Source organism: Triticum aestivum, chromosome 7A (assembly GCF_018294505.1).
Source record: "Triticum aestivum cultivar Chinese Spring chromosome 7A, IWGSC CS RefSeq v2.1, whole genome shotgun sequence".
In the NCBI taxonomy this organism is placed as follows: domain Eukaryota; kingdom Viridiplantae; phylum Streptophyta; class Magnoliopsida; order Poales; family Poaceae; genus Triticum; species Triticum aestivum.
Genome location: NC_057812.1, coordinates 58,867,493 through 58,890,225, shown reverse-complemented (window position 1 = coordinate 58,890,225; position 22,733 = coordinate 58,867,493). Strand labels below are relative to the sequence as shown.

Sequence of the window (22,733 nt, the reverse complement as noted above, 5' to 3'; positions counted from 1 at the left end):
AAATGGCCATGGACAGGATCGATCGGGGTTGGCAGGGAGCGTGTTCCTGTTCGTGCGTGCGTAGGTGCTGCATCATAGCCTCATAGGAGAAGGAGCGTGTGAGTGAGTGTGCCCTCTGTTCTGTTGGCTATCTGTCTGGGCGCTCCCAGTTTTCCGCCAACCCGGCCGCAATCCAATTCCGCGAGCGGTCCGCTGCAAATTCATTGTTTCTTTTTTGTTGCCGGGAAATACTCCCTCAGGTTTTTTTTACTTTTTTTTTGAGATAGTGGTTGTTGTTTTTTTGAGATAGAGGTTCTTTTTACTTCGCGTACTTCCTCCGTCACGGTTTAGAAGGTACGCTTAGAAATTCTCTGGGACCTAGGTGGTTATCTATTGGTTGTGAGATAGGCTAAAAAATAGCATTCACACTACGCATGCATATAGAAATAGTATACGGAGTACTAATTAGCTACTAAAATAAATGCAATGCGCCCTAAACCTTGTCTATTGTGAAAACGCATGCAAATTTAACTGTGCCTTCTAAACCGTGACGGAGGGAGTATTAGATTTCTTCAAAGTCAAGTTTACCATACTTATATCAAAAATTATAAAGATCTACAATATCAAAAAAATATCATATGAAAATATACTCCACAATGTATCTAATGATATTGTATTTGTATTGTGAATATCAATAATATTTTATGTAAACTTTATCAAACTTCGAAGAGTTTGACTTTAAACAAAACTAATATGCAGACTAAAATGAAACGGAGGGAGTATAAAGTTGATCACCTGTTGAAATAAAGTAAAGGTTTTCACTATCTAGCCCGGTCAACGCTTGCACAACTACCGTACATCTCCCGTTGTTGCGAATCTCGACCCTCACCAAGTTTTTGGCAATACCCAAAAAATACCAAGAGTGGGAGGAAACACATTTACCGACAATACCAACTGGACACCTTCGAAATTTTCAAATTAAATTTATTTGTGCTATACTCATTTTAGTTGGGAATTCGCTAGCATCGCAGTGGTCGTCTTTGCGCACCTCAGCAAATGCAAGACCTTAGCGTTGAATGTTAGAGCATCTACGACCGGACACTTTATGTTGGCATTGTGTGTCTGGGCGGGCCATTCAGTCATTGACTTCACAAGAAATAGCAAACCAGTCGGCTCCCTCAAATCGGTCCTATGCGTCCCGGCCGACCGGCATCCCTCATATCTAGCCCATATCTAGAAAGGGTATGGGAAGACTCGGACGTGCCCACTATGTTGGATCCGACAGACATGACCCACCATAAATTTCATGAAATCACCTTGACCTAGCCGGACCTGCCCTTTTCCTCTCCTCTTTTCTCCTTCGTCCGCTACGACTGTTCCCTAGCTTCACCTTTGTCCTGACCCCAAGGCGCCAGCATCACTGCCACAAAACTCCTCCCCGCCATTCTCGTCACCGCAGTATGTCTTGCTCCTCTCGTCATACATCTTGCCCTCCATGTGTTCAATAATGTTCGAGCAGTGTTTTTTTAGCAAAACGATTGGTTCGTCGGATGAGGAGTATAAAGAATAGGAGCTTGATGAATTCATTCAAAAAGAGTTCATCGACTCATCGAAATCGGACGACGAAGATGCCAAGTTGATGATGATGATCAACATCCAGGAGGAATTGGAGATGGAACTGGAGCACATTCTGAACTTCAAAGATTTGGTCAAAGTGAAGAGAGTTCTAAACTAGGATAGGGTCGTTGGCGCACGACTGCTTTATTAGGACTATTTTCAACCCGAACCAATATTCCCTCAAACATTTTTTGTCTTATGCGCAAACCCTTATTCTAAGGTGTGGGGGTGGGAGTGGAGGTACATGACCTCTGCTTCAGGCACAAGAGGGATTGTCGTTCTGTCCTTTGTTGAAATGCACATGTGCTCTACCCGCAAAAAAATGCACATGTGCTCTGAGGATTATTTTCCTTTTTTCTTTATAAATACGTTCCATATTTGCCACGCCATCTATTAAAACTTATCAAAAGATTAAACAAGTGGGTATAGGGGGTCGAAGAATGCGGTGTTATTTCGGTCTTGTGCAGGATCTGCCACTCGCCACATGTCAAAAGATAACCAAAAACAAGGAAATGTAAGATGGGATGATGGTGGGTAAACCTGAGTTGTACAAATACAAGTCATTATTAATTCAAGATTACTGGCTGGATACATGATGATTACTTCATCAGATAAGTTGCACGCAGCGAAGCGCAATACTACACCACTGACTGTCTGCAAGGCTCGCCTGATCTCGAATAAGTGCTGAACATTATAATACTTCCAGGCCGGCGTGCAGATTATAGCCTAATTAGTTGAAGGAGGTGTTCTTGAGGTGGTCCGGCGCGTCCTCGAAGGAGTGCTTTCTGGCCATGGAGAGGATGGTCTTGTCGGCGACGATGAAGTAGGCCATCCCGGCGACGGTGGAGATGATGAGCGCCTGCCCGGTCGGGTTGAGGTGCGCCCTCGCCCACGGCAGCATCCTCACGCTCGCTAGCTGCAGAGAAAGGCACGGGGGAAGAAGACAGTGAGATGCATGATTGTTGTATCTTGGGGATGCTTGCAAGATAGCGGCGCCAGCCGAGAAACGTGTACTTACGGTGGGGACTGCGGCAGCGACGGCGGCGACTGCCGCGGCCTTGGCTCCGGCCATGGCAGCCTCTGCAGTTTCGGATCAACATAGGAATGTTAATCAAGATCAGTTTCAGCAGACACATAAGCTGCAATGAATTGGATATACGAGCAGTGCTGGGCTGAGGCCGGAACCAGTCGTCGTTGGTTAGTACCTCTGGAGCAGCGGTTGGCGGCGGCGAGCCTCTGGTCGAGGTAGGCGCGGGTCACCGTCGACATGTTGGCCGAGATCCCAAGGAAGTGAACTGGTAGTAGCAGTGAAGTATCAGCAGTAGTAGTGAGACAGTGTGACAGTGTGAGTGAGATGGATAGGAAATGTGGTCTGGCCGGATTTATATAGGTTGCAGGAAACCGGCAACCGGCGTGCGCGCAAGAAGACGATTTGATACGGTGGGAGGGCAAGCGAGACCGTGGTTTTGGCCTTCTGGGCGGTGGTTCAGGCGAGCTGGCTATACCGGCGGGCGGGCAGAGCACAGGTGGCGCCGCTCGTTGGTCACAGTATAAAAGCCATCTCACGTGCACTGCACTCCACTGCAACTGGATAAGAGGAGGCAGGGAGCGTGCGTAGGATAACACTACACCAAGAAGAGCATGTGGGCGAGTGCAGTGTGCCCTCCGTTTTGGCGCTCCCAGTTTTCCGCCAACCCGGCAAACTCCGCGAGAGGTTCGCTACTTTTCGCCGCGAGACTGCTAGTGGTTTTCTTTTCTCAAAAAAAAAGACTGCTAGTGCTAGTACTATTCGGTTTACCCCTGTGGACACTTCGCCACCAGCCCGCCAAGGAAAAGAGAGAAAAGCCGGGATAAATTCAAATATCGATTTGTGAGCCAAGAATCACGTGCACCCGGTCAAGAAAAAACCATAAAAATCCCCCAAAAAAATCATGGTACATAATTTGGTGTGTGCGGTGCTCCCCAAATTTCATACTATTTGGCCTTATGAGTAGCTATCAGCAAAAAAGGAAAATGGGTCAGAACAAATACATAAACGGTAAACTTTTTACAGAGCCTAAATTTACAATACCAAATTATCCACGATGCAAAAATAAAAAAAAATAGATTTTTTGAATTTTCTACTATTTGTTTTGTATTCTTTATTCATTGCGGCTGTAGAAGAGGTTGGGCACCGAATCGCTGCTTCCGAATAAATTAACTTATATTGCTAACGAAGATTGCTTGGCGTGGACGAGCTCGCGCACTCTCTGTATCGTCGTGCGTTCGTTTGGCTCGGGATGTGGGACGTATGCAGTATTAGCTGTGGTGGTTCAGGGGATATTTATTGTGTGTACGTGACGGCCTGAGACGCCGTGAGAGCCGACTGTGGTGTTAGACGATTTGGGCAGTACTTATAGTCGTTGTTGCCTCTTCCGCTCTCCGTCGCTGCCGGCCCTCGGCCATAGTCGCTGTTGCCGCTTCTGCCCTCCGCACTGCAGGCCCTCGGCCATGGTCGTCAACCCTCTCCATGGCCACCGCTGCCGGGCCTTGCCCATGGTCGCCGTCGCCACATCCGCCTTTGGCGAGCCCTCGCTGTATGTGTTGCTAATGCTATTGCAGCCACACCATAAAAGAGATAACGCGTGCTCAAGAGCATCACCGTGCTTGCCGCATTTTAGTACCATGGAGTTCACGTGCATGCATGTGTGCTCGTCGAGGAAGAGAGATCACGGACGAAAGGAACTCAGAGACGAAAATCGATTTACATCAGTACTATCTGAACTTTTCAAGTCCAAACAAGGTATCCTATAAATCAGCTTTAACATAGCAACAATTTAGAACTAGTTTTCCTAAAAATCCTCTTAAAACAGGTTTTGCTAATACTTGTTCCAAAATGTCATACCATCTACCCCGGTGGGTCATATATATATTTTTGCCGTGTCGAGTATACATTTTGATGATGATATTCATAGGTGGGGTGATGATTGTCGCATGGTCATATGTCAAGAGAGAAGGTGTTTTCTTCCACTCTAGTTGTGAGGTGGAGAAAGCATTTTTGTGTTTTTGGTTTTTCCACGTGGGTGTAGTTGCGTGTATGGTAGGTTTATTTATTTATTTTTAAAAATCTATATGCGAAACATCTTGTTTATTGTATTTTGTGATGCCGTCTTGAGGTAACTTAGATGTACTCTCTCCGTCCCATAATATAAGAGTGTTTTTGACACTACACTAGTGTAAAAAACGGAATTTTTGACAAAAAGGACCCCTTGACCAGTGAAAATGTCAAAAAAGACCACCCATGGACAAAAATGTCAAAAAAGACCACCTACACCGTGGCGGCAGGTGCGCCAGCCGACACGTGGCACCTGCCGCCACAGGATCCGGCGGCAGCACCTGCCGCCACCGGCTTAGGCGGCAGCCTCAGCTGCACAGAATTTTGACCGACGACGCATGCGAAAACGGAACGGGCTGGCGACATGGCACCTGCCGCCCCGCTCTCTGGCAGCAGCCTGTGCTGCTTTTCTGTTGGGCCATAGGTGGCAGACGCTTTGCTAGTCGAGATGCACTGGCCAGATGCCTTTTCTGTTGATTGAGTTAGACTAAACACCTCAGTCGGTCAGTCCTGTATTTAGGATTAATCCAGATGACTCCACATAGCACAGGGCAACGAGAGAGAGATGGGTGCACAGAAAACAAAACGACAGAGGCACCACGGCCAGCAATGCGTCTGCCACACTAAGAACCAACGGACGTGCCGTTTGGCGTGAAAAGCAGCACAAGCTGCCGCCAGGGAGCGTGGCGGCAGGTGCCACATCGCCAGCCCGTTCCGTTCTTGTGTGTGCCATCGACCGAAATTCTGTGCAGCTGAGGCTGCCGGTCGAGCCAGTTGCGGCAGGTGCTGCCGCCAGATCCCGTGGCGGCAGGTGCCACGTGTCGGCTGGCGCACCTGCCGCCACGGTGCAGGTGGTCCTTTTTGACATTTTCGCTCGTAGGCGGTCTTTTTTGACAATTTCACTGGGCAGGTGGTTCTTTTTGACGAAAATTCTAAAAAACGTTCTTATATTATGGGACGGAGGGAGTAATTGTGAAGAGCAAGTGTTTTTTTATGGAAAATATATTTTTGGGACAATAGAGTTTCTTGATTTTGTAAGAGAGAGAGAGAGAGAGAGAGTAGCTTTCCTTAAGTAATACTCCCATCGTTTTGAATTTTTTGTCGTATAAATGGATGTATCTAGATACATATACATCCATTTATATCCGTTTTAGAACAATTAATTCGGGACAGAGGGAGTAGCATCGACGAAGTAGATTTACTATTTTTGGAATAGGAGTTTAAAATTCATAGGTAATCTTGCACAACCTGTACTAAATCAACGTCAAGTATTTCCGAACGAATGAATACTATGCAATTACAGAATATAGCTTTAATTTAATCATTCCATAGTTGTAACAGCATACAAATGTTAACTTTTAGAGATAATATTAAGCGACAATCCATTGCAGCTAGCTCTCGTCCAAACAAGAATTAACTATGTCTCATCTAGAAAAGTAAATCAATCAAACCAAGAATTAACTTTACTCTAACTCTGACAGGTATTGGTGGTTTCTCTTATTCTCCTCATGATGGTAACGCATAAGGAGAGCTACATATTTTGGCTTGTGCGACCACCAGAGTTTGAGATTAAAAATTCACAGTTTGATATAAGGATAAATCGCAGGTGACATTTGCTCCACTTCCTCCTGCTTACAGTTTCTGTTCATTACTGAATTTGATTGATGGAGTAGTAATTTCAATATTTTATACTGAATCTGATTGATGGAGTTTTTGATTCATCCCATGTCATCTTGTTCATTACTAACCTCTGGCAGCCCTCTCCGGGGATCCCGCATGCGCGATGTTGGGTATTGCTCTGCCAGTGGCACATTTCAGACGATAACCACCAACAAGAAAATGTAAGATGGGTGATGGCAGGTGAACTGAGTTGTACAGATGCAGGTTATTATTAATTCAAGATTACTGGCTGGATACATCATCAGACAAGTGCTTGCACGCAGAGCGGCAGAGAAGCGCAGTACTACACCACTCACTGTCTGCGAACTTGGCCTGATATCAGATAGGTGCTGAACATTATACTATCTTTCAGGCCGTCGCTGCGCACTACTAATGGATCTACTATTGTAGTCTAATTAGTTGAAGGAGGTGTTCTTGAGGTGGTCCGGCGCGTCGTCGAAGGAGTGCTTCCTGGCCATGGATAGGATGGTCTTGTCGGCGACGATGAAGTAGGCCATCCCGGCGATGGTGGAGATGATGAGCGCCTGCCCGGTCGGGTTGAGGTGCGCCCTCGCCCACGGCAGCATCCTCACGCTTGCCAGCTGCAGACAAAGGCACGGAAGAGGAAGACGGTGAGATGCATGATTGTTGGATCTTGCGGATGCTTGCAAGAAACGTGTACTCACGGTGGGGACTGCGGCGGCGACGGTGGCGACGGCCGCGGCCTTGGCTCCCGCCATGGCTGCCTCTGCAGTTACGAAGGCATGTTACTCACTACCAAGTTTCAGCAGAGACAGTACACAAAGCTGCAATGTGCCTGAACCGTCCTGGAGGACCGGCGGGACACCATATCTATTCTTGGTTACCTCTGGAGCAGCGTTTGGCGGCGGCGAGCCTCTGGTCGAGGTGGGCGCGGGTCACCGTAGACATCTTCGCCGGCGAGAGACTGGTGGCACGAGATCCGAGGGAAGGGAACTGGCAGTAGCAGTGAAGTATCAGCAGCAGTGTGGCTGTGTCAGTGCGAGTGAGTGAGATGGGTCGGAGATGTGCTCCCGCCGGATTTATATACCGGCGGGCGGGCGGGCGGGCAGGGTGGGTCGGCGCTGCGGCAGAGCACAGGTGGCGCCGCCCGTGCCTCGTTGTCGTTGGTCGTATAATGTAAAACCATCTCACGTGCACTCAGCTCCACTGCAACTGGATAAGAGGGGGCATCGATCCATCGGGGTTGGCAGAGCAGGGAGCGTGCACACTAGGAGGAGCATGTGCACGAGTGGAGTGCGGTGTGCCCTCCGTTTTGGCGCCCCCAGTTTTCCGCCAACCCGGCCGCGTCGGTCCGGCAAACTCCGGGAGCGGCTCGGTACTTTAGCTGCCGTCGTTCCCTGCCGGGAAACTACTAGTGGGGATAAAGCGAATAAGAGGGGGAAAGCGGGGATAAAGCGAGCAAATAGCAAAAATAAAATAAAAATACCACATTAAAGCATCTAATGCCGGGTGTCTCAAACCCGTCTTAGGTGCTAAGCATGCCACCTAAGCAAAAAATGACATGACATAGTAATTAAGAAGGAGAGAGAACACTTTGGTGACCTCAGAAAGAACCAATGCCAAACACGTGAACCTAGGCAAACCACTTGAATAAAAAAATATGACCAATGCATAAAAGATTTTAGGTGCTAAATCATTAAATAAAGTGAGTTTAGCAACAAGTCAAGCGTCTATGTATTGGGAAGTTGAATTGCTAAGCTATTTAATGTACTTAGCACATTCTCTAAGCACCTTTGCATTGGAAAAGGTCTTGTACGTCCAAGTGGGCCGCTCGGTGTTCGGTCGCAAACTTTTGACATGGACGGGCGTCTCAAACGTCCGGACTGACCGGCACCCCTTATATCCAGCCCAAATATGGGACGGATATGAGAGGCCTGTGCACGACAGCGGGCGGACTCCTTTCGCCGGGAATCCATTGCGTCCGCCCAAATGACGCATGGATCCGGCGCTAGGACAGTCGTCGCTGCCTCGCCGACACGGTGCGGTCCGTCTGGCGTCCGAACGCGGTGGCGGACCCGCAACCCTTCCGTTGGCGCGCCAAGACCATGGACGCATCGTGGCATTGTCCGATGCAAACATGGCGCGGCTGCGGGCACGGGACACGGCGGCAACGCTCACGGCGGTGGACGTTGGCGAGGCGGAGTCACATTCTCCGGCACCTCGTACGGTGCACCAGTCCGGAGGCCGCAACCACGTCATGGTGAATGTAGCTGGCTCCTCCCAAGACGGGCCCATCCTCGATCTGACGTCCATCGGCACCGTTCGGGTTCTGAGCTCCGACGAGGAAGAGTAGGGGATGGGAGACGACAGTGCCTTGAGTCCCATGAGCCGGCCCGTGTCCCATGCCCTACTGTACCCTGCCGGCGACTGGACCAACACTCCGATGGACGCAGCCGGCCGCCAGACATGGCCACGGCGGAGGCGGACGAGCAGAGCGGAACCGGACGAAGCTTCGCTCAAAGATTGCTGATTTGCATGTAATAATATGGATTTGAGGTATCCGGATGTGGAATGCATAATGCATCTTTTGAGGCATGATCGGTCACTGTCCGCGGACGCATCCGCGGGCGTTTGAAGAGTCGGATTTGCCAAGTCCGGCTGTAGATGCTCTTATGGGCTAGGGTTACAAAAAAAACTATTTGTTTTCTTAATTTTTTTTAAAAAGCTACCACAATTTTGGTTTGCTATTTTGAAGAACCCAAATGACCACGTTGTTTAAAATTGATCCGGATTATGACAGGTCGGGCCTGCTCCTAACTACATCGTCTGTTGACTATTTATTTAACCGTCAACTGACATGCGGGACCTACATGTCAGCTCTTTCTTCTTCTTTCTCCTCCTCCTCCTTCTTCTTCTTATTCTTTATCTTCTCTCCATATCTTCTCTTCCTAGCCATGCCCATGGGTCCCTTGGTCGACTCCGGCGACAAGCTCATCTGCGGGGACTCGGTTGCTTTTTATACTTTTTTCATGGGGACCTGATTGCTTTAATAAAAATCCGGGGACTTGATTGCTTTTTTGTATGGGCCTGATTGCATTTTAAAAATATGTGAGGCCCACCTGTCATAACCGATTAATGGTCAAAGCTAACAGAGTCAACCTGACGAGTGAATCCGAGCTGTCATAATTCCGCTTAAAACTTAATGGATCAGTTGTTTGGGTTTTTTTAAGGGTGACACTAGGCGCCGGCGCACCGGCGGAACGGTTGGGCCGGTCGAGCCCTGTCCGCCTGATACGCGCGATTAAAATCGTCAGATCTGACCCCAGCTTCGTCCTCCTCGCAGTCGTCCTCGCCCCCTCCCACCCCCCCTGCGATAAAAATTGCAGCGCCGCCGCCAAACTTGAAGCACCACCGCGGCGTCCTCGTCGCCGGCCGCCACCCTTGTTCCTGGCTCCACTCATGCAATAGCTACACCCTCTGGTTGCAGCTCCACGTGGCGATGGATGTAGCTTGGTGGCGATGCAGCACCGCCCATGCCGTCGACAGCCATGCCGAATTGAAGCTCTCCTTTCCATGGCCATTGAAGCTTTTTCCAAGATTGAAGCTTTTCACAGACGGTTGAAACTTTTCCAGCAAAATCAGATTATGGATCCAGCAAAATTAGATTATGGTTCCAGCAAAAAAAATTGTGTGTTTCTAGCAAAAAATGAGATGGTTTCAGCAAAAACATTGATATACTTGTCACAAAAAAATTACATGAATCCAGCAAAATCAGATCATGGTTCCAGCAAAAAAACACAATGAACCTCTCCTTTCCATGGCCATTGAAGCTTTTTCCAAGGTTGAAGCTTTTCACAGACGGTTGAAGCTTTTCCAGCAAAAATCAGATTATGGATCCAGCAAAATTAGATTATGGTTCCAGCAAAAAAATTGTGTGTTTCCAGCAAAAAAATGAGATGGTTTCAGCAAAAACATTGATATGCTTGTCACAAAAAAATTACATGGATCCAGCAAAATCAGTTTATGGTTCCAGAAAAAAACACAAATGCAACAAAAATCACCGTGGTCGTAGATTTTTTGGTGGGTGGGTGGTAGCAAAAACATGGTCTGGTTCCAGCAAAATTAAAGCATGGTTGTAGCAAAAATCGATTGGAAAAATAGACAATGTCATGGAGATGGATGTAGCAAAAATCCACAAAAACACTGGTAATAACAAAAACCAAAACCGGATGTAGCAAAATGGTTCACCGGTTCCAGCAAAAATCACCATGGTAGTAGATTTTGGGGGGTGGGTGGTAGCAAAATGGTTCGCCCATGCCAGCTCTTCCGCTGCACAGTTGCAGCAAAATCCCATGCCCTGTCGTGCACGAGGTCGTGCTCACCGTCTTGCTGTATGTAGCATGGACTTCGCCGGTCCAGCTAGGCGTCGACCGCTAGCAGCGGAGTCCGTCGCCGTTTCCACCACTTGCCTTTGCTGCTTGCAGCTCCACCAAATCTGGTTGCAGCCCACCTTGTACAGCACATCAAACTGCTCGTACTCCGGCGAGCAGTTGCAGCGGTGCCACGGCAGCGAACGCCGGCGGTGGCAGCGAGGGCTTGCGGGAGGGGAAGGAAAGGTTGAGGAGAGAATGAGAGCGGCAGTGCGGGGGGAGTGGGGAGGAGAAGAACGAAGATAGGGAGGTCTCGTACTCTGGTGAGCAGTTACAGGCACAGCGGTGCCACGGCAGCGAAACGCCGGCGGTGGTAGCGGGGGCTTGCGGGAGGGGAAGGAGGGGTTGCAGAGAGGACGAGAGCGGCAGCGTAGAGCGACTGGGGAGGTGAAGAACGGCGACCGGGAGGTAGGGGATGAAAAAGGTAGAGAAGATAAGATATACATGCGGGGGCACGGTTTGGTGGACGCACAACGCCAGCGTGGCACGAGACCAGCCGAAAATTCAACCGGTGCACCGCACACAAATAGTTACCTTTTTTTTAATAGCGAACCAAATTTGTGGTAGCTTTATGCATACATTGGTACATACTCTCTCCGTAGTGAACTGCTAAAACGACATACGTCATGGTGCAGAGGAAGTACATACTTCCGCGGAAAAAACACATGTAGACGTAGGCGTCCGTTTCCAACTTAATTCTAAAAAAAAGAAAGACAGGTGATGATAGAGGCGTGCCTTCGGCTGACTCTGATGCTTGTAGTTGTCGCTAGGTGGTCTATGGTCTTGATGTATTTTTTTTTATTTTTTAATGTTCGTTATACTATCATGATTAAAGATAAATAGACTCGAAGTTTTTCCGAAAAAAAATAAAAGAAAAAAGAAAGACGGACAACTGACTGAACAGAACAGTGAAGGGGCTGCCCGGCCTCAGGGCATCTCCAGCCATTGGCCCCCCAGGACGCATAAAAATCGCCCCCTGGGGGTGAGCCGGCGATACAATCGGCGCTGGGGCGGTTTTGCGCCCAGCCGTCGCCCCCAGCTCGCCCAGGCGCCGAAATTGATTCACTTTGCAGCCCAATTTCGGCGAATAAAGGGCCCATATGGGTGAGAATAGGCCCATATTCGGCGTGGTTTCGCCATGTCTCGGCGTTCAATTATCAACACAATTATTTCTTATCACATATTTCATCACAGAAAAATCAAATACTTCAACAAAATAATACAACAACAAATAGTTCAATACAAATTATATAGTTCAACAAATAAAAACTCGTATTTCATCACACGGCGTCCCCCTTGAGCCTTCATAGGTGCTCAATCAGATCTTTCTGCAGTTGATGATGCACTTGTGGGTCTCGGATCTTCTGACGCATACTGAGATAGGCAGTCCAAGTTGCCGGTAGATGGTGATCAACTTCGGTTAGAGGACCCTGCCTGTAGTATGGTTCAGTGTCAAACACTGGGTCTTCTTGCTCGCTCTCGATGATCACGTTGTGCAAGATGACACAGCAAGTCATAATCTCCCACATTTGATCTTTGGACCAGGTCTGAGCGGGGTACCGAACAACAGCCAATCGAGATTGGAGCACACCAAATGCCCGCTCGACATCCTTCCTGCAAGCCTTCTGAACTTTCGCAAACCAGGCGTTCTTGCCTCCTGCCGCAGGGTTTGAGATCGTCTTCACAAATGTCGACCATCTCGGATAGATGCCATCTGCTAGGTAGTACCCCTTGTTGTATTGGTGCCCATTGATCTCGAAGTTCACCGGAGGAGAATGGCCCTCAACGAGCTTGACAAAAATAGGGGAGCACTGCAACACGTTGATGTCATTGTGAGTTCCTGGCATACCAAAGAAGAAGTGTCAAATCCAGAGATCCTGTGTGGCTACCGCCTCAAGCACCACACTGCAACCGCCTTTGGCGTCTTTGTACATCCCCTGCCAACCAAATGGGCAATTCTTTCATTTCCAATGCATGCAGTCGATACTTCCAAGCATTCCAGGAAATCCTCTTGCTGCATTCTGGGCTAGGATCCGAGCAGTGTCTTCCGCATTGGGTGTTCTCAAGTATTGTGGCCCAAACACTGCCACCACTGCCCGACAGAACTTGTAGAAACACTCTATGCTGGTGGACTCGGCCATGCGCCCATAGTCATCGAGTGAATCACTGGGAGCTCCATATGCAAGCATCCTCATCGCTGTCGTGCACTTCTGGATGAAGGTGAATCCAAGAGCGCCAGTGCAATCCATCTTGCACTTGAAGTAGTTGTCGAACTTCCGGATAAAATTCACAATCCTGAGGAAGAGCTTTCGGCTCATCCGATAACGGCGCCGAAATGTTTTCTCGCCATAAAGTGGAGCATTGGCGAAGTAGTCGGAGTAGAGCATGCAGTAGCCTTCGAGACGATGCCGGTTCTTTGCTTTCACCCGCCCCGGCGCCGAGCCACCTCGCCGCGGCTTTTCATTGCTCGCCAGCAGCTGGGCGAGGGCGGCGAGCACCATGAGATGCTCTTCTTCCTGGACGTCGGCCGCGGCTTCCTCCTCCAGCAGCGCGGCGAGCTCTTCCTCGTCATCCGAGTCCATCGCCGAGTCAGGCAAAACGCGAACACCTTGCGCTCGGTGGGCGTGTACCCGCGGCTAAACCGCGCCTCCGCGGCCGGAAACGGAGGCCGGAAACGCCCAGCTGCTGTGGGAAGGGCTGCCGCGACGAAGCGCTGCTATTTTCCGGTGGGGAATGGCTATCTAGCGGAGTAGGGCGGCGGCCGTCGCCGGGATATAGCTAGTGGTGGCCGAGGGCGCGGGGGGTGCGAGGCGAGTCGGGGGAAGAAAACCTTGACTTTTTCCCTATCGGTGTGGGCCAGGCATGCTTTTCCTTAGCGCCGGAGTCCCCAACTGCTCCCCAGCGCGCCGGGTTTGGCCTGTGACCGCTGGGCGGAAAAAAGGTTTGAAACGACGATTTTCGGCGTCTTGTGGACGCGACTGAACCATTTTTTTAATGCCAGCGCCAAAAAAATGGCCTGAGGGCCTGTTGGGAGCGCGGCTCGAGATGCCCTCGGCCGCAGCGATCGATCCATGCATGTAACCTGTGTGGCGTCTGTACATCCTGGCCCCGTGGTCTCCCACCTGCCTTGCGATCGAGCAGGAGTAAATTTCGCAGCAGAATTTTCTACAGCGCGGGTAGTTTCTACATCGTCGTCGTCAGCAGAGAGAGATGATTTCTCCAGTCTTTTGGTCCAGCCACACGTTGCATGCTTGCTTGTGCTGCTTAGTTAAGGTGGCGCGAAATTTCAGTCTGAAAATATGAGCGACAAGCAAGTGGCGGTCTTTGGTCTGATCTGATCCGGTCGAGAGGAGATAGACTGAATGGTCTTGAGATCAATCTGACAGACGGAGATGAGAGATCGATGGCTGGAGACGACTTGCTTCCAACCACAGCCACACACCTACACTCTGACAAGTTCTCCAGTTCCCACCCATGGAAATATACATACATACATACATCGGAGGAGACTTGACTTTACATTGCGAAAGTGCTGTTCTACGTTGGTTAGACTAGCCACAATGGATAGTAACAAAATAGTAACATGCCCATATTACTACTATATGTTATTATCTTTATAGTGGGGAGTAATATGTGTGGTAACATGCAACACTTTATTTATTAGGCTATAGACCCATCTTGCTTTGATATGTGTGATGTTACTCATACTATTAGTAACTAGCTATGTTACCACATGCCTTTCTTTCTTCATTTATTACTTGTCACATCATTTATTTTATCTAGATATGTGTACTGTTATTACCTATGTTATTCTGTGGATAGTCTTATCCACGTGTGTGTATATATACCGCCACTAAGTTGCTAACTCGTACACAGATCATCAAATCTGAAAGGGGAAAAAATCGCACCAATATTCGTGTAAAATCAATTGACTTAAGAGTTAGACGAGACTTTATTAGTTCTCATCTCATCTAAATAAGAATTAGGGTGTCGGGGTAATGGGCCACAGGTAGGCCAACCCGAGCCCCACGACCTTTTAAGACATCGGGGCAGGCTGCGCCCCTCAAGACCACAGGGCGAAGCGCCGCCTCCTGGGGAGTCTAGGGCAAGGCGGCCGACTGCCCGCTCACGGCCGAGTCCCAGGGACGACTTCCAGAGAAGCCGGCTTTGGGGAGTCGGCCGGCGACTCCAACAAACCGTGACCTCATCGAGGGGGACGGGGCAGGGGCGTGGCTACAATGAAGCCCACTCCCCGTCCCTTACCAAGGGCAGGCATGGCTACAGCGCGCCGTACTTGGGAAGATCTCCCCGCGGCGTGGCACTGTTGCCCAACCGGCCCTGACATCAGCACCACTGTACCTGGTCCTGCGCCCACGACGGCTTGTCTGTACGGCCTGGAGGCAGCAGGGCCCACCAGCTAGCGAGACCTCGGGAGACGGCGGGAGCACCGCCAGTCGGACCCAACGGGAGTCGGCCCGGGGGAGTCGGCCGAGCCCTCCCCCGGGCCCACGCGCCATTAATCAAGAAGAGATGGGGAGTGGCCACAGTGATCACCCGCCAGGCGGCGGGGCTATTGCCATGACCCCATGACCAAGTTTGCATCATCAGGAGCACGGCTACAGTAATCAGCAGCCGGCAAGACCCGCCCGCGGCGGACGCGGCCTGTCGGCTCCGTACCAGACCAGTCGGCGGGGCCCACCAGTCGGCGGGCCCTAGCAGTCGGCGGAGAAGTCAGAGGTCGGAGACACTGACGGCTGGGCCCGCGCCCAGTCACATTACCATTGTACCCCTGGGGGTAGGCCTATATAAACCCCCCAGGGCACCCATGCAAAGGGTTGGATCCCAGTAGTTATATACCTCACCGGATAGTGGGAAAGAGCTAGCCTTGCCCTCTCCTACCACCATACACATCTCAAGGAGCAACCGTGTAAACACTTGACCATAGTGATCATGCGGAGACCCCGCAGAGCAGCAGTAGGGGTATTATCTCCCCGGAGAGCCTCGAAGCTGGATAAGATTCACCGGCGTGCATGTCTTCGCCTCATCCCGTTTCCAGGCACTGGCGACGTTCTACTCGCCCCCACCATGATAAGCCATCCGTTGGCATATGTCGCACCAAACCCCTGACATTTGGCGCCCACCTTGGGGCATGGTGCACCGCCGTCCGGAGATCTGTTCTGGATGGGAACCCTTTTCCTCCCTGGCGAGCGCAGCCAGCCAGGCACGCCAGACGAAGTTTGCGTCGACGCGCTGCGCGGCGTGGAGATCGCCTGCGCAGCCAGCTCCTGGGCCGAACTTGTCGGCGAGGTCCGCCTCTCCGACGAACCTGCGTCCGACGCAGGCGTAGGTGGCCCCGAAAACCTCCTCGCGGGCCTCCTCGATCAACTCCACGTTTCCGGTGAGCCTACCGTAGACTTGGAGTCCGTAGGCTCCACCGACCCGATGTTGGTCGACTCCGACACCGCGTCGGTCGACGCTTTCCCCTCCAACGTGGTGGTCTACGACGAACCTCCCCCCCACGCAGAGAGCGATGGGAGCACCGTCACTGAGGTGCTGGTCATCAGTCATGACAAGTTCCCTAGTGGAAGGGCGCCCGACTCACTCGGCGCGGCGCTGCAAGACCTAGCTGCGCCCATTCCGGAAGATGCTGACGCGAAGACGTTAGAAGCGCGCCGCCTTCAGCTTGTTGAAGGCGCGAAGAAGCTAGCCAGCGTGAGACGCTTGTCAGAAGCTTACCAGCGGGAGATGGATCACGCTGTTGGCGGCTCGTCGGCTCCGGCAGGGCCCAGCCGCCTTGGCGCGGTTCAGCAGTGCGGCGTAGCCATCGCCAGCCTGTTGGGGGCTAGCCTCCCCGTGTATGCCACGCCAGCGGAGAACATCCGAACCGCCCAGGCAGCGGCGAATGATCTGGACAATTTCGAGGGCGAAGAGCGCCGCCTCATGATGGAGCGAGTCCAGCGGCTCCTCGACGCGGCCGCCGCACAGAACGAGGCCGGCTGCCGCACGGAGGCGCCGCAGCGGCCAAACGATGCCCCGCACCAAGATCAAGGCGCGACGTCTCGGACGCCGATTGGCAGTGCCCGAGGAAGAAAGGACAAGGAGCCGGCTGTCAGCCACAGTCGGACTCGGATTACCATAGAGCGCGACCGAGACGGCCGCCCGAGAGCAGTGGAACGATGGGACGACTGTCCGCCTCCCCCTCCCCGCAAGGAGAGGCGAGTCTCCCCGCCGCCTGTTGACCATCCGACTCTCGGTGACCGCCTTGGCCGCCGAGAGGGGGTCGGAGAGAATGACGCCCGCCACCGGATCGACCGACTTCACCGGTCCCTGGCGCTGGAAGAAGAAGACGAGCTGGGTCCGCCTTGTTTCGAGCCCCGCATTCGGGACGAGCCCTTTCCCAGAGGGTTCACGCTCCCAAGAGACACGCCCAAGTATACCGGCTCCGTGAAGCCGGAAGACTGGCTAGTCGACTACTCCACGGTTGTCAGCATAGAAAACGGCAACAAGCGTGTCGCCGTAAAGTACGTTCCGCTCATGCTCCAGGGCACGGCCCGGACGTGGCTGAACAGCCTAAAGCCCCACAACATCAACAGCTGGGTCGACTTCACCGAAGCATTCGTTCGCAACTTCACCAGCACGTACAAGCGTCCTCCCAAGCCTTGCCAGCTCTCCCTATGTGTGCAAGGTCCTGATGAGTCAACTCGCGACTACCTCACGCGTTGGGCTGAGCTCCGGAACTCCTGCGAGGGCGTGCACGAGGTGCAGGCCATCGAGTACTTCACAGCCGGGTGCCGAGAAGGCACCCTCCTCAAGCACAAGCTCCTCTACGACGAGCCAGAAACCCTCGACGAGCTGCTGATCATAGCGGACAAGTATGCTACGGCCGACTCCTCCCTGAAGACGGAAATTCAAATCAGCACAACTGACAAAGTAGCTCCTCAGGCTCCAAGAACTCCAGCAGCAGACGCCGGCCGACGACAACAGCAGGGCGACCACAAGAGCAAGGCCCCGCAGCCGGCTCCCAGCAGCCGGCAGGTCGCGACCGTCGAAGCCCAGCAGCCAGAAGAGCAGCCTCCGCCCAAGCGACAGAAAGGCGGCAAGCCGAACTGGTTGCCGGCCTTCTCCTACGAGCAGACCTTGGATGGACCTTGCAAGTTCCAGAAGCCATCGAATCACACCACCCGGAAGTGCCACTGGCTCACCAGGATCGCCAAGGGAGACGGCCTCCTACCACCCCCGCCTACTGGGCAGCCGCCTCCGCCTGCGCCCCAGCAGCCGGCAGTCAGGCCAGTCGGCGCAGTACAAGATGAGTACCCTGAAGAGCACGGAGCCTACATGGTGTTCACCAGTGTGGCTGACGATCGACACAGCAGGCGGCTGCAGCGACAAGAGGTGAACGTGGTAGCCTCAGAGACGCCAGAGTTCATGCACTGGTCAGAAAGGCCCATCAGCTGGAGCAGGGCTGACCACCCAGAAGTGATGCCGAGTCCGGGCTCCTACGCCTTGGTCCTGGACGCCACCTTTGCCACGGACAAACGGGCCGCGCGTTTCTCGCGAGTTCTGATAGATGGTGGCAGCAGCATCAACATCCTGTACAAGGACACCATGGAGAAGTTAGGAATCAAGCAGAGACAGCTTCAGAACAGCTGGACTGTGTTCCACGGTATTGTTCCTAGGCTTTCCTGTTCACCAATCGGCAAGATCCTGATTGACGTCCTCTTTGGGGACAAAAATCACTTCCGAAGAGAGTCTGTTTGGTTTGAGGTGGTGGACTTTGAGAGCCCATACCATGCACTACTTGGCCGGCCCGCCTTGGCCAAGTTCATGGCGGTCCCCCACTACGCCTACCTCAAGATGAAGATGCCCAGTTCCAGGGGAATTCTGACTGTGGCCGGCGACTACCGGAAGTCGTACGCTTGTGCGGCCGAGAGCAGTCGGCTGGCCGAGTCCCTGGTGATTGCGGCCGAGAAGAGACTCCTTGAGCGAGCTGTGGCGATGGCCGGCAAGCAGCCGGAGATATCGCCCGACCCGAAGGAGTCGGAAGCCGAAGGTTCGTTCAAGCCGGCCAAAGAGACAAAGAAGATACCCTTGGATCCAGAACACCCAGAGAGGTACGCCGTCGTAGGTGCAAACCTCGATAGCAAATAGGAAGGCGAGCTCGTCGATTTCCTCCATGAGAATCGGGACATCTTCGCATGGTCTCCCAAAGACATGCCAGGTGTGCCGACGAAATTCGCCGAGAACAAGTTACACGTCTGATCTGATGCAAAGCCGGTCAGGCAGCCCCTGCGCCGCTTATTAGAAGAGAAGAGAAGAGTTGTCGAAGAAGAGATAACCCGACTCCTAGCAGCCGGCTTCATTATGGAAGTTTTCTTCATGGAGTGGCTGGCAAATCTGGTCCTGGTGCTAAAGAAGAACAAGCAATGGCGAATGTGTATTGACTACACGAGCCTCAACAAGGCCTGCCCCAAGGATCCGTTTGCTCTGCCGAGAATTGATCAGGTGATAGACTCTACAGCCGGATGCGAGCTGTTGAGTTTCTTGGATGCGTACTCAGGATATTACCAGATCAAGCTGAACCTGGCTGATAGATTGAAGACCGCCTTCATCACGCCGTTTGGAGCATTCTGCTACCTCACCATGACGTTCGGCTTGAGGAATGCCGACACCACCTTTCAGCATTGCATGCAGAAGTGCCTCCTCAAGCAGCTCGGTAGGAACGCCCACGTTTACGTGGACGACGTGGTGGTGAAGACGGAAAAGCGAGGAACGTTGCTGGAAGACCTCAAGGAGACCTTTGAGAACCTACACCGGTTCCAGATCAAGCTCAACCCTGAGAAGTGTGTCTTCGGAGTACCAGCCGGCCAGCTGCTAGGTTTCCTGGTCTCTGAACGCAGCATAGAATGCAACCCAGTAAAAATCAAGGCCATCGAGAGAATGGAGGTACCTAGCCGACTGCTGGATGTGCAGAAGTTCACCGGCTGCTTGGCGTCCATCAGCCGATTCATCAGTCGGCTGGGCGAGAAAGCTCTCCCCTTATACCAACTCATGAAGAAGACCACTTTTTTCGAGTGGAACCATAAGGCGGACGAAGCTTTTCACCAGTTGAAGAAGATGCTGACTACTCCACCCGTCCTGGCGGCCCCGACTCCCAAGGAACCTATGCTCCTGTACATCGCCGCCACCAGCCGAGTAGTCAGCATAGTCATTGTAGTAGAGCGCAAGGAGGAAGGCAAGGCGCTACCTGTCCAGAGACCAGTATATTACCTGAGCGAGGTACTGTCGACCTCCAAGCAGAACTACCCCCACTACCAGAAGATGTGCTATGGCGTGCACTTTGCTGCCAAGAAATTGAAGCCTTACTTTTAAGAACATCCAATCACGATGGTCTGCACGGCTCCACTTGCCGAGATCATTGGCAGCTGTGATGCCTCTGGTCGAGTGGCCAAGTGGGCCATAGAGCTGGCTCCTTACACAATCTACTACCAGCCCCGCACCGCTATCAAATCACAAGCACTGGCCGACTTCCTCATCGACTGGGCCGAGACCCAGTACCTGCCTCCAGCACCTGACTCCACCCATTGGCGGATGCACTTCGATGGCTCCAAGATGCACACCGGCTTGGGAGCCGGCGTCGTCCTCACCTCTCCCAAAGGCGACAAGCTCAAATATGCACTGCAAATCCATTTTGCCGCCTCCAACAACGTGGCCGAGTACGAGGCGCTCATTCACGGGCTCCGGCTTGCCAAAGAACTTGGCATCCGCCGGATCTTGTGTTATGGCGACTCGGACTTAGTGGTCCAGCAGTCATCTGGCGACTGGGACGCCAAAGACGCAAACATGGCGAGCTACCGTTTCCTCGTGCAGCAACTCAGCGGGTATTTCGAAGGGTACGAGTTCCTCCATGTGCCAAGAAACGACAACGACCAAGCAGACGCCTTGGCACGAATCGGCTCTACCCGCCAAGCAATACCATCTGGCGTCGCCCTTCAACGCCTCCTCAAGCCGTCTGTCAAACCTTCACCAGAATCAGACTCCATCTTTGTGCCGGCTCCTCCCGAAGACGGCGGACCCGACTCCAGAGTTCCGGCAGTCGGAACGGGGACTTTGGCGGGCGACTCCAAAGCTGCCACAGTCGAGCCCGGCCCGGGGACTGCGGTGACGGACTTGAAGATTCCAGAACTCGGCCCAAGGACCAAGCCAGTCGGCCTGGGGACTTCATCAGCCCAACAAGCGGTTGTTGACTCCAGCCCGCCGCCTCCCAGCCCAGCCGCCTCGTTCAAGTCGCAGTTCTGATAGTCGACGAAATAGCAGCACCCTCATGGGCCCAGCCCATCCTCAAATTTCTGGTGAACAAAGAGCTACCAACTGATGAGACCTCAGCTCGTCAAGTACAACGCCGGGCAGCAGCCTATACCATAATCAACAGAGAGCTGGTCAGGCGCAACGTCACTAGTGTCTACCAGCACTGCGTAGAGCCAGAGCAAGGCCAGGCAATCCTCAAAGACATCCATCAAGGCGAATGTGGCCACCATGCGGCTTCAAGAGCACTCGTCGCCAAAGCCTTTCGGCACGGTTTCTTTTGGCCGACTGCCTTGGAAGAGGCCAAGGAGTTGGTCCAAAAATGCAAAGGGTGCCAGAAGTTCAGCTCCAAGCCGCACCAGCCGGCTTCCGCGCTCAAGACCATCCCCATTGCTTGGCCTTTCGCAGTTTGGGGTCTAGACATGGTGGGGCCATTCAAAACAGCACGAGGTGATCTGACTCACCTACTTGTCACAGTGGACAAGTTCACCAAGTGGGTGGAAGTAAAGCCAATTAAGAAACTGAACGGTCCGACTGTCGTGACCTTCATCACCGATATCACAATTCGGTACGGCATACCACACAGCATCATCACCGACAATGGCACAAATTTTGCCAAAGGCGCCTTGGCCCGTTTCCGCGCAACACAGGGCACCCGACTAGACCTAGCGTCCGTCACCCACCCGCAGTCAAACGGCCAAGTGGAGCGAGCAAACGGCCTCATCCTGTCTGGCATCAAGCCTCGGTTGATCGAGCCTCTGGAGCGCTCGGCTGGCTGCTGGCTCGACGAGCTGCTAGCCGTCCTCTGGAGCCTGCGCACGACTCCAAACAAGTCAACCGGCTTCACGCCCTTCTTCCTTGTCTACGGTGCCGAAGCCGTCATCCCAACGGACATAGAGTTCGACTCCCCACGAGTCACCATGTACACCGAGGAGGAAGCAGAAGAAGCACAACAAGACGGTGTCGATCTGCTGGAAGAAGGCCGGCTGTTGGCACTCAGCCGGTCCAGCATCTACCAGCAGAGCCTGCGCCGATACCACAACAGGAAGGTCAGGCCAAGATCTTTCCAAGAAGGCGACCTTGTACTCCGGCTGATCCAGCGAACAGCCGGCCAGCACAAGCTGTCGCCGCCTTGGGAAGGCCCTTTCATCATCAGTAAAGTACTAGGCAATGACTCCTACTACCTGATCGACGCTTAGAAGCCCCGAGCACGCAAGAGGGACGACTCCGGCAAGGAGACAGAGCGTCCATGGAATGCAAATCTTCTCCGAAGATTTTACAGTTAATGCAGTATGTACCATGCTACCCTTTGTATTAAAATACCAAGACTTCGGGCCCCCTGAGACGAGCTCGGGGACTGCCCTCTTTTGTCTGTATGATAAAAATTATGCCTACAAGTATGTTACTCTTTGTCATGCCGCTTGGCAGCGGGCTCGACAAGTCGGCCCGGGGACTCGCTGCCTTGCACTATGAAATGCTTCCTGCAGCCGGACAAGTAGTGTGTAACATCTAAGCCATCTTCTGTCAGAAGCCGCAGCTCGCAGAGCGACTGTACGGTGGGCAGAGGTAAGGTAGAATGGGTGATCGCACGAAAAATGGCTAAGGACTCAAAGCGTAAAACATAGCTCAAGACGGCTTCCAAGCCCTTCTCGCAACTGACTCTTGAACAA

General features: G+C 52.4%; 2 protein-coding genes across 2 annotated transcripts; both read right to left on the bottom strand.

The window, feature by feature from the left end:
• Positions 1-2,091: 2,091 nt before the first annotated feature.
• LOC123150465 (early nodulin-93) lies at positions 2,092-2,963 on the bottom strand. The gene is made up of 3 exons (XM_044570314.1): positions 2,802-2,963; positions 2,615-2,676; positions 2,092-2,512 (listed from the first exon to the last, which is right to left on the bottom strand). The coding sequence occupies exons 1-3, from the start codon at positions 2,863-2,865 to the stop codon at positions 2,327-2,329; spliced, it is 312 nt and encodes a 103-aa protein (XP_044426249.1). The 5' UTR covers positions 2,866-2,963; the 3' UTR covers positions 2,092-2,326.
• A 3,593-nt stretch (positions 2,964-6,556) lies between these two features.
• Positions 6,557-7,490, bottom strand: LOC123152683 (early nodulin-93). Its single transcript, XM_044572179.1, has 3 exons — positions 7,216-7,490; positions 7,036-7,097; positions 6,557-6,951 (listed from the first exon to the last, which is right to left on the bottom strand). The coding sequence occupies exons 1-3, from the start codon at positions 7,277-7,279 to the stop codon at positions 6,766-6,768; spliced, it is 312 nt and encodes a 103-aa protein (XP_044428114.1). The 5' UTR covers positions 7,280-7,490; the 3' UTR covers positions 6,557-6,765.
• Positions 7,491-22,733: the final 15,243 nt, after the last annotated feature.

Coding starts and splice junctions, on each gene's coding strand:
- LOC123150465 (XM_044570314.1), bottom strand. CDS start 2,865: ATGTCGACGGTGACCCGCGCCTACCTCGACCAGAGGCTCGCCGCCGCC. Junction 2,677..2,801: donor CGCCAACCGCTGCTCCAGAG/GTACTAACCAAC, acceptor CCGAAACTGCAG/AGGCTGCCATGGCCGGAGCC. Junction 2,513..2,614: donor TCGCTGCCGCAGTCCCCACC/GTAAGTACACGT, acceptor CTTTCTCTGCAG/CTAGCGAGCGTGAGGATGCT.
- LOC123152683 (XM_044572179.1), bottom strand. CDS start 7,279: ATGTCTACGGTGACCCGCGCCCACCTCGACCAGAGGCTCGCCGCCGCC. Junction 7,098..7,215: donor CGCCAAACGCTGCTCCAGAG/GTAACCAAGAAT, acceptor TCGTAACTGCAG/AGGCAGCCATGGCGGGAGCC. Junction 6,952..7,035: donor TCGCCGCCGCAGTCCCCACC/GTGAGTACACGT, acceptor CTTTGTCTGCAG/CTGGCAAGCGTGAGGATGCT.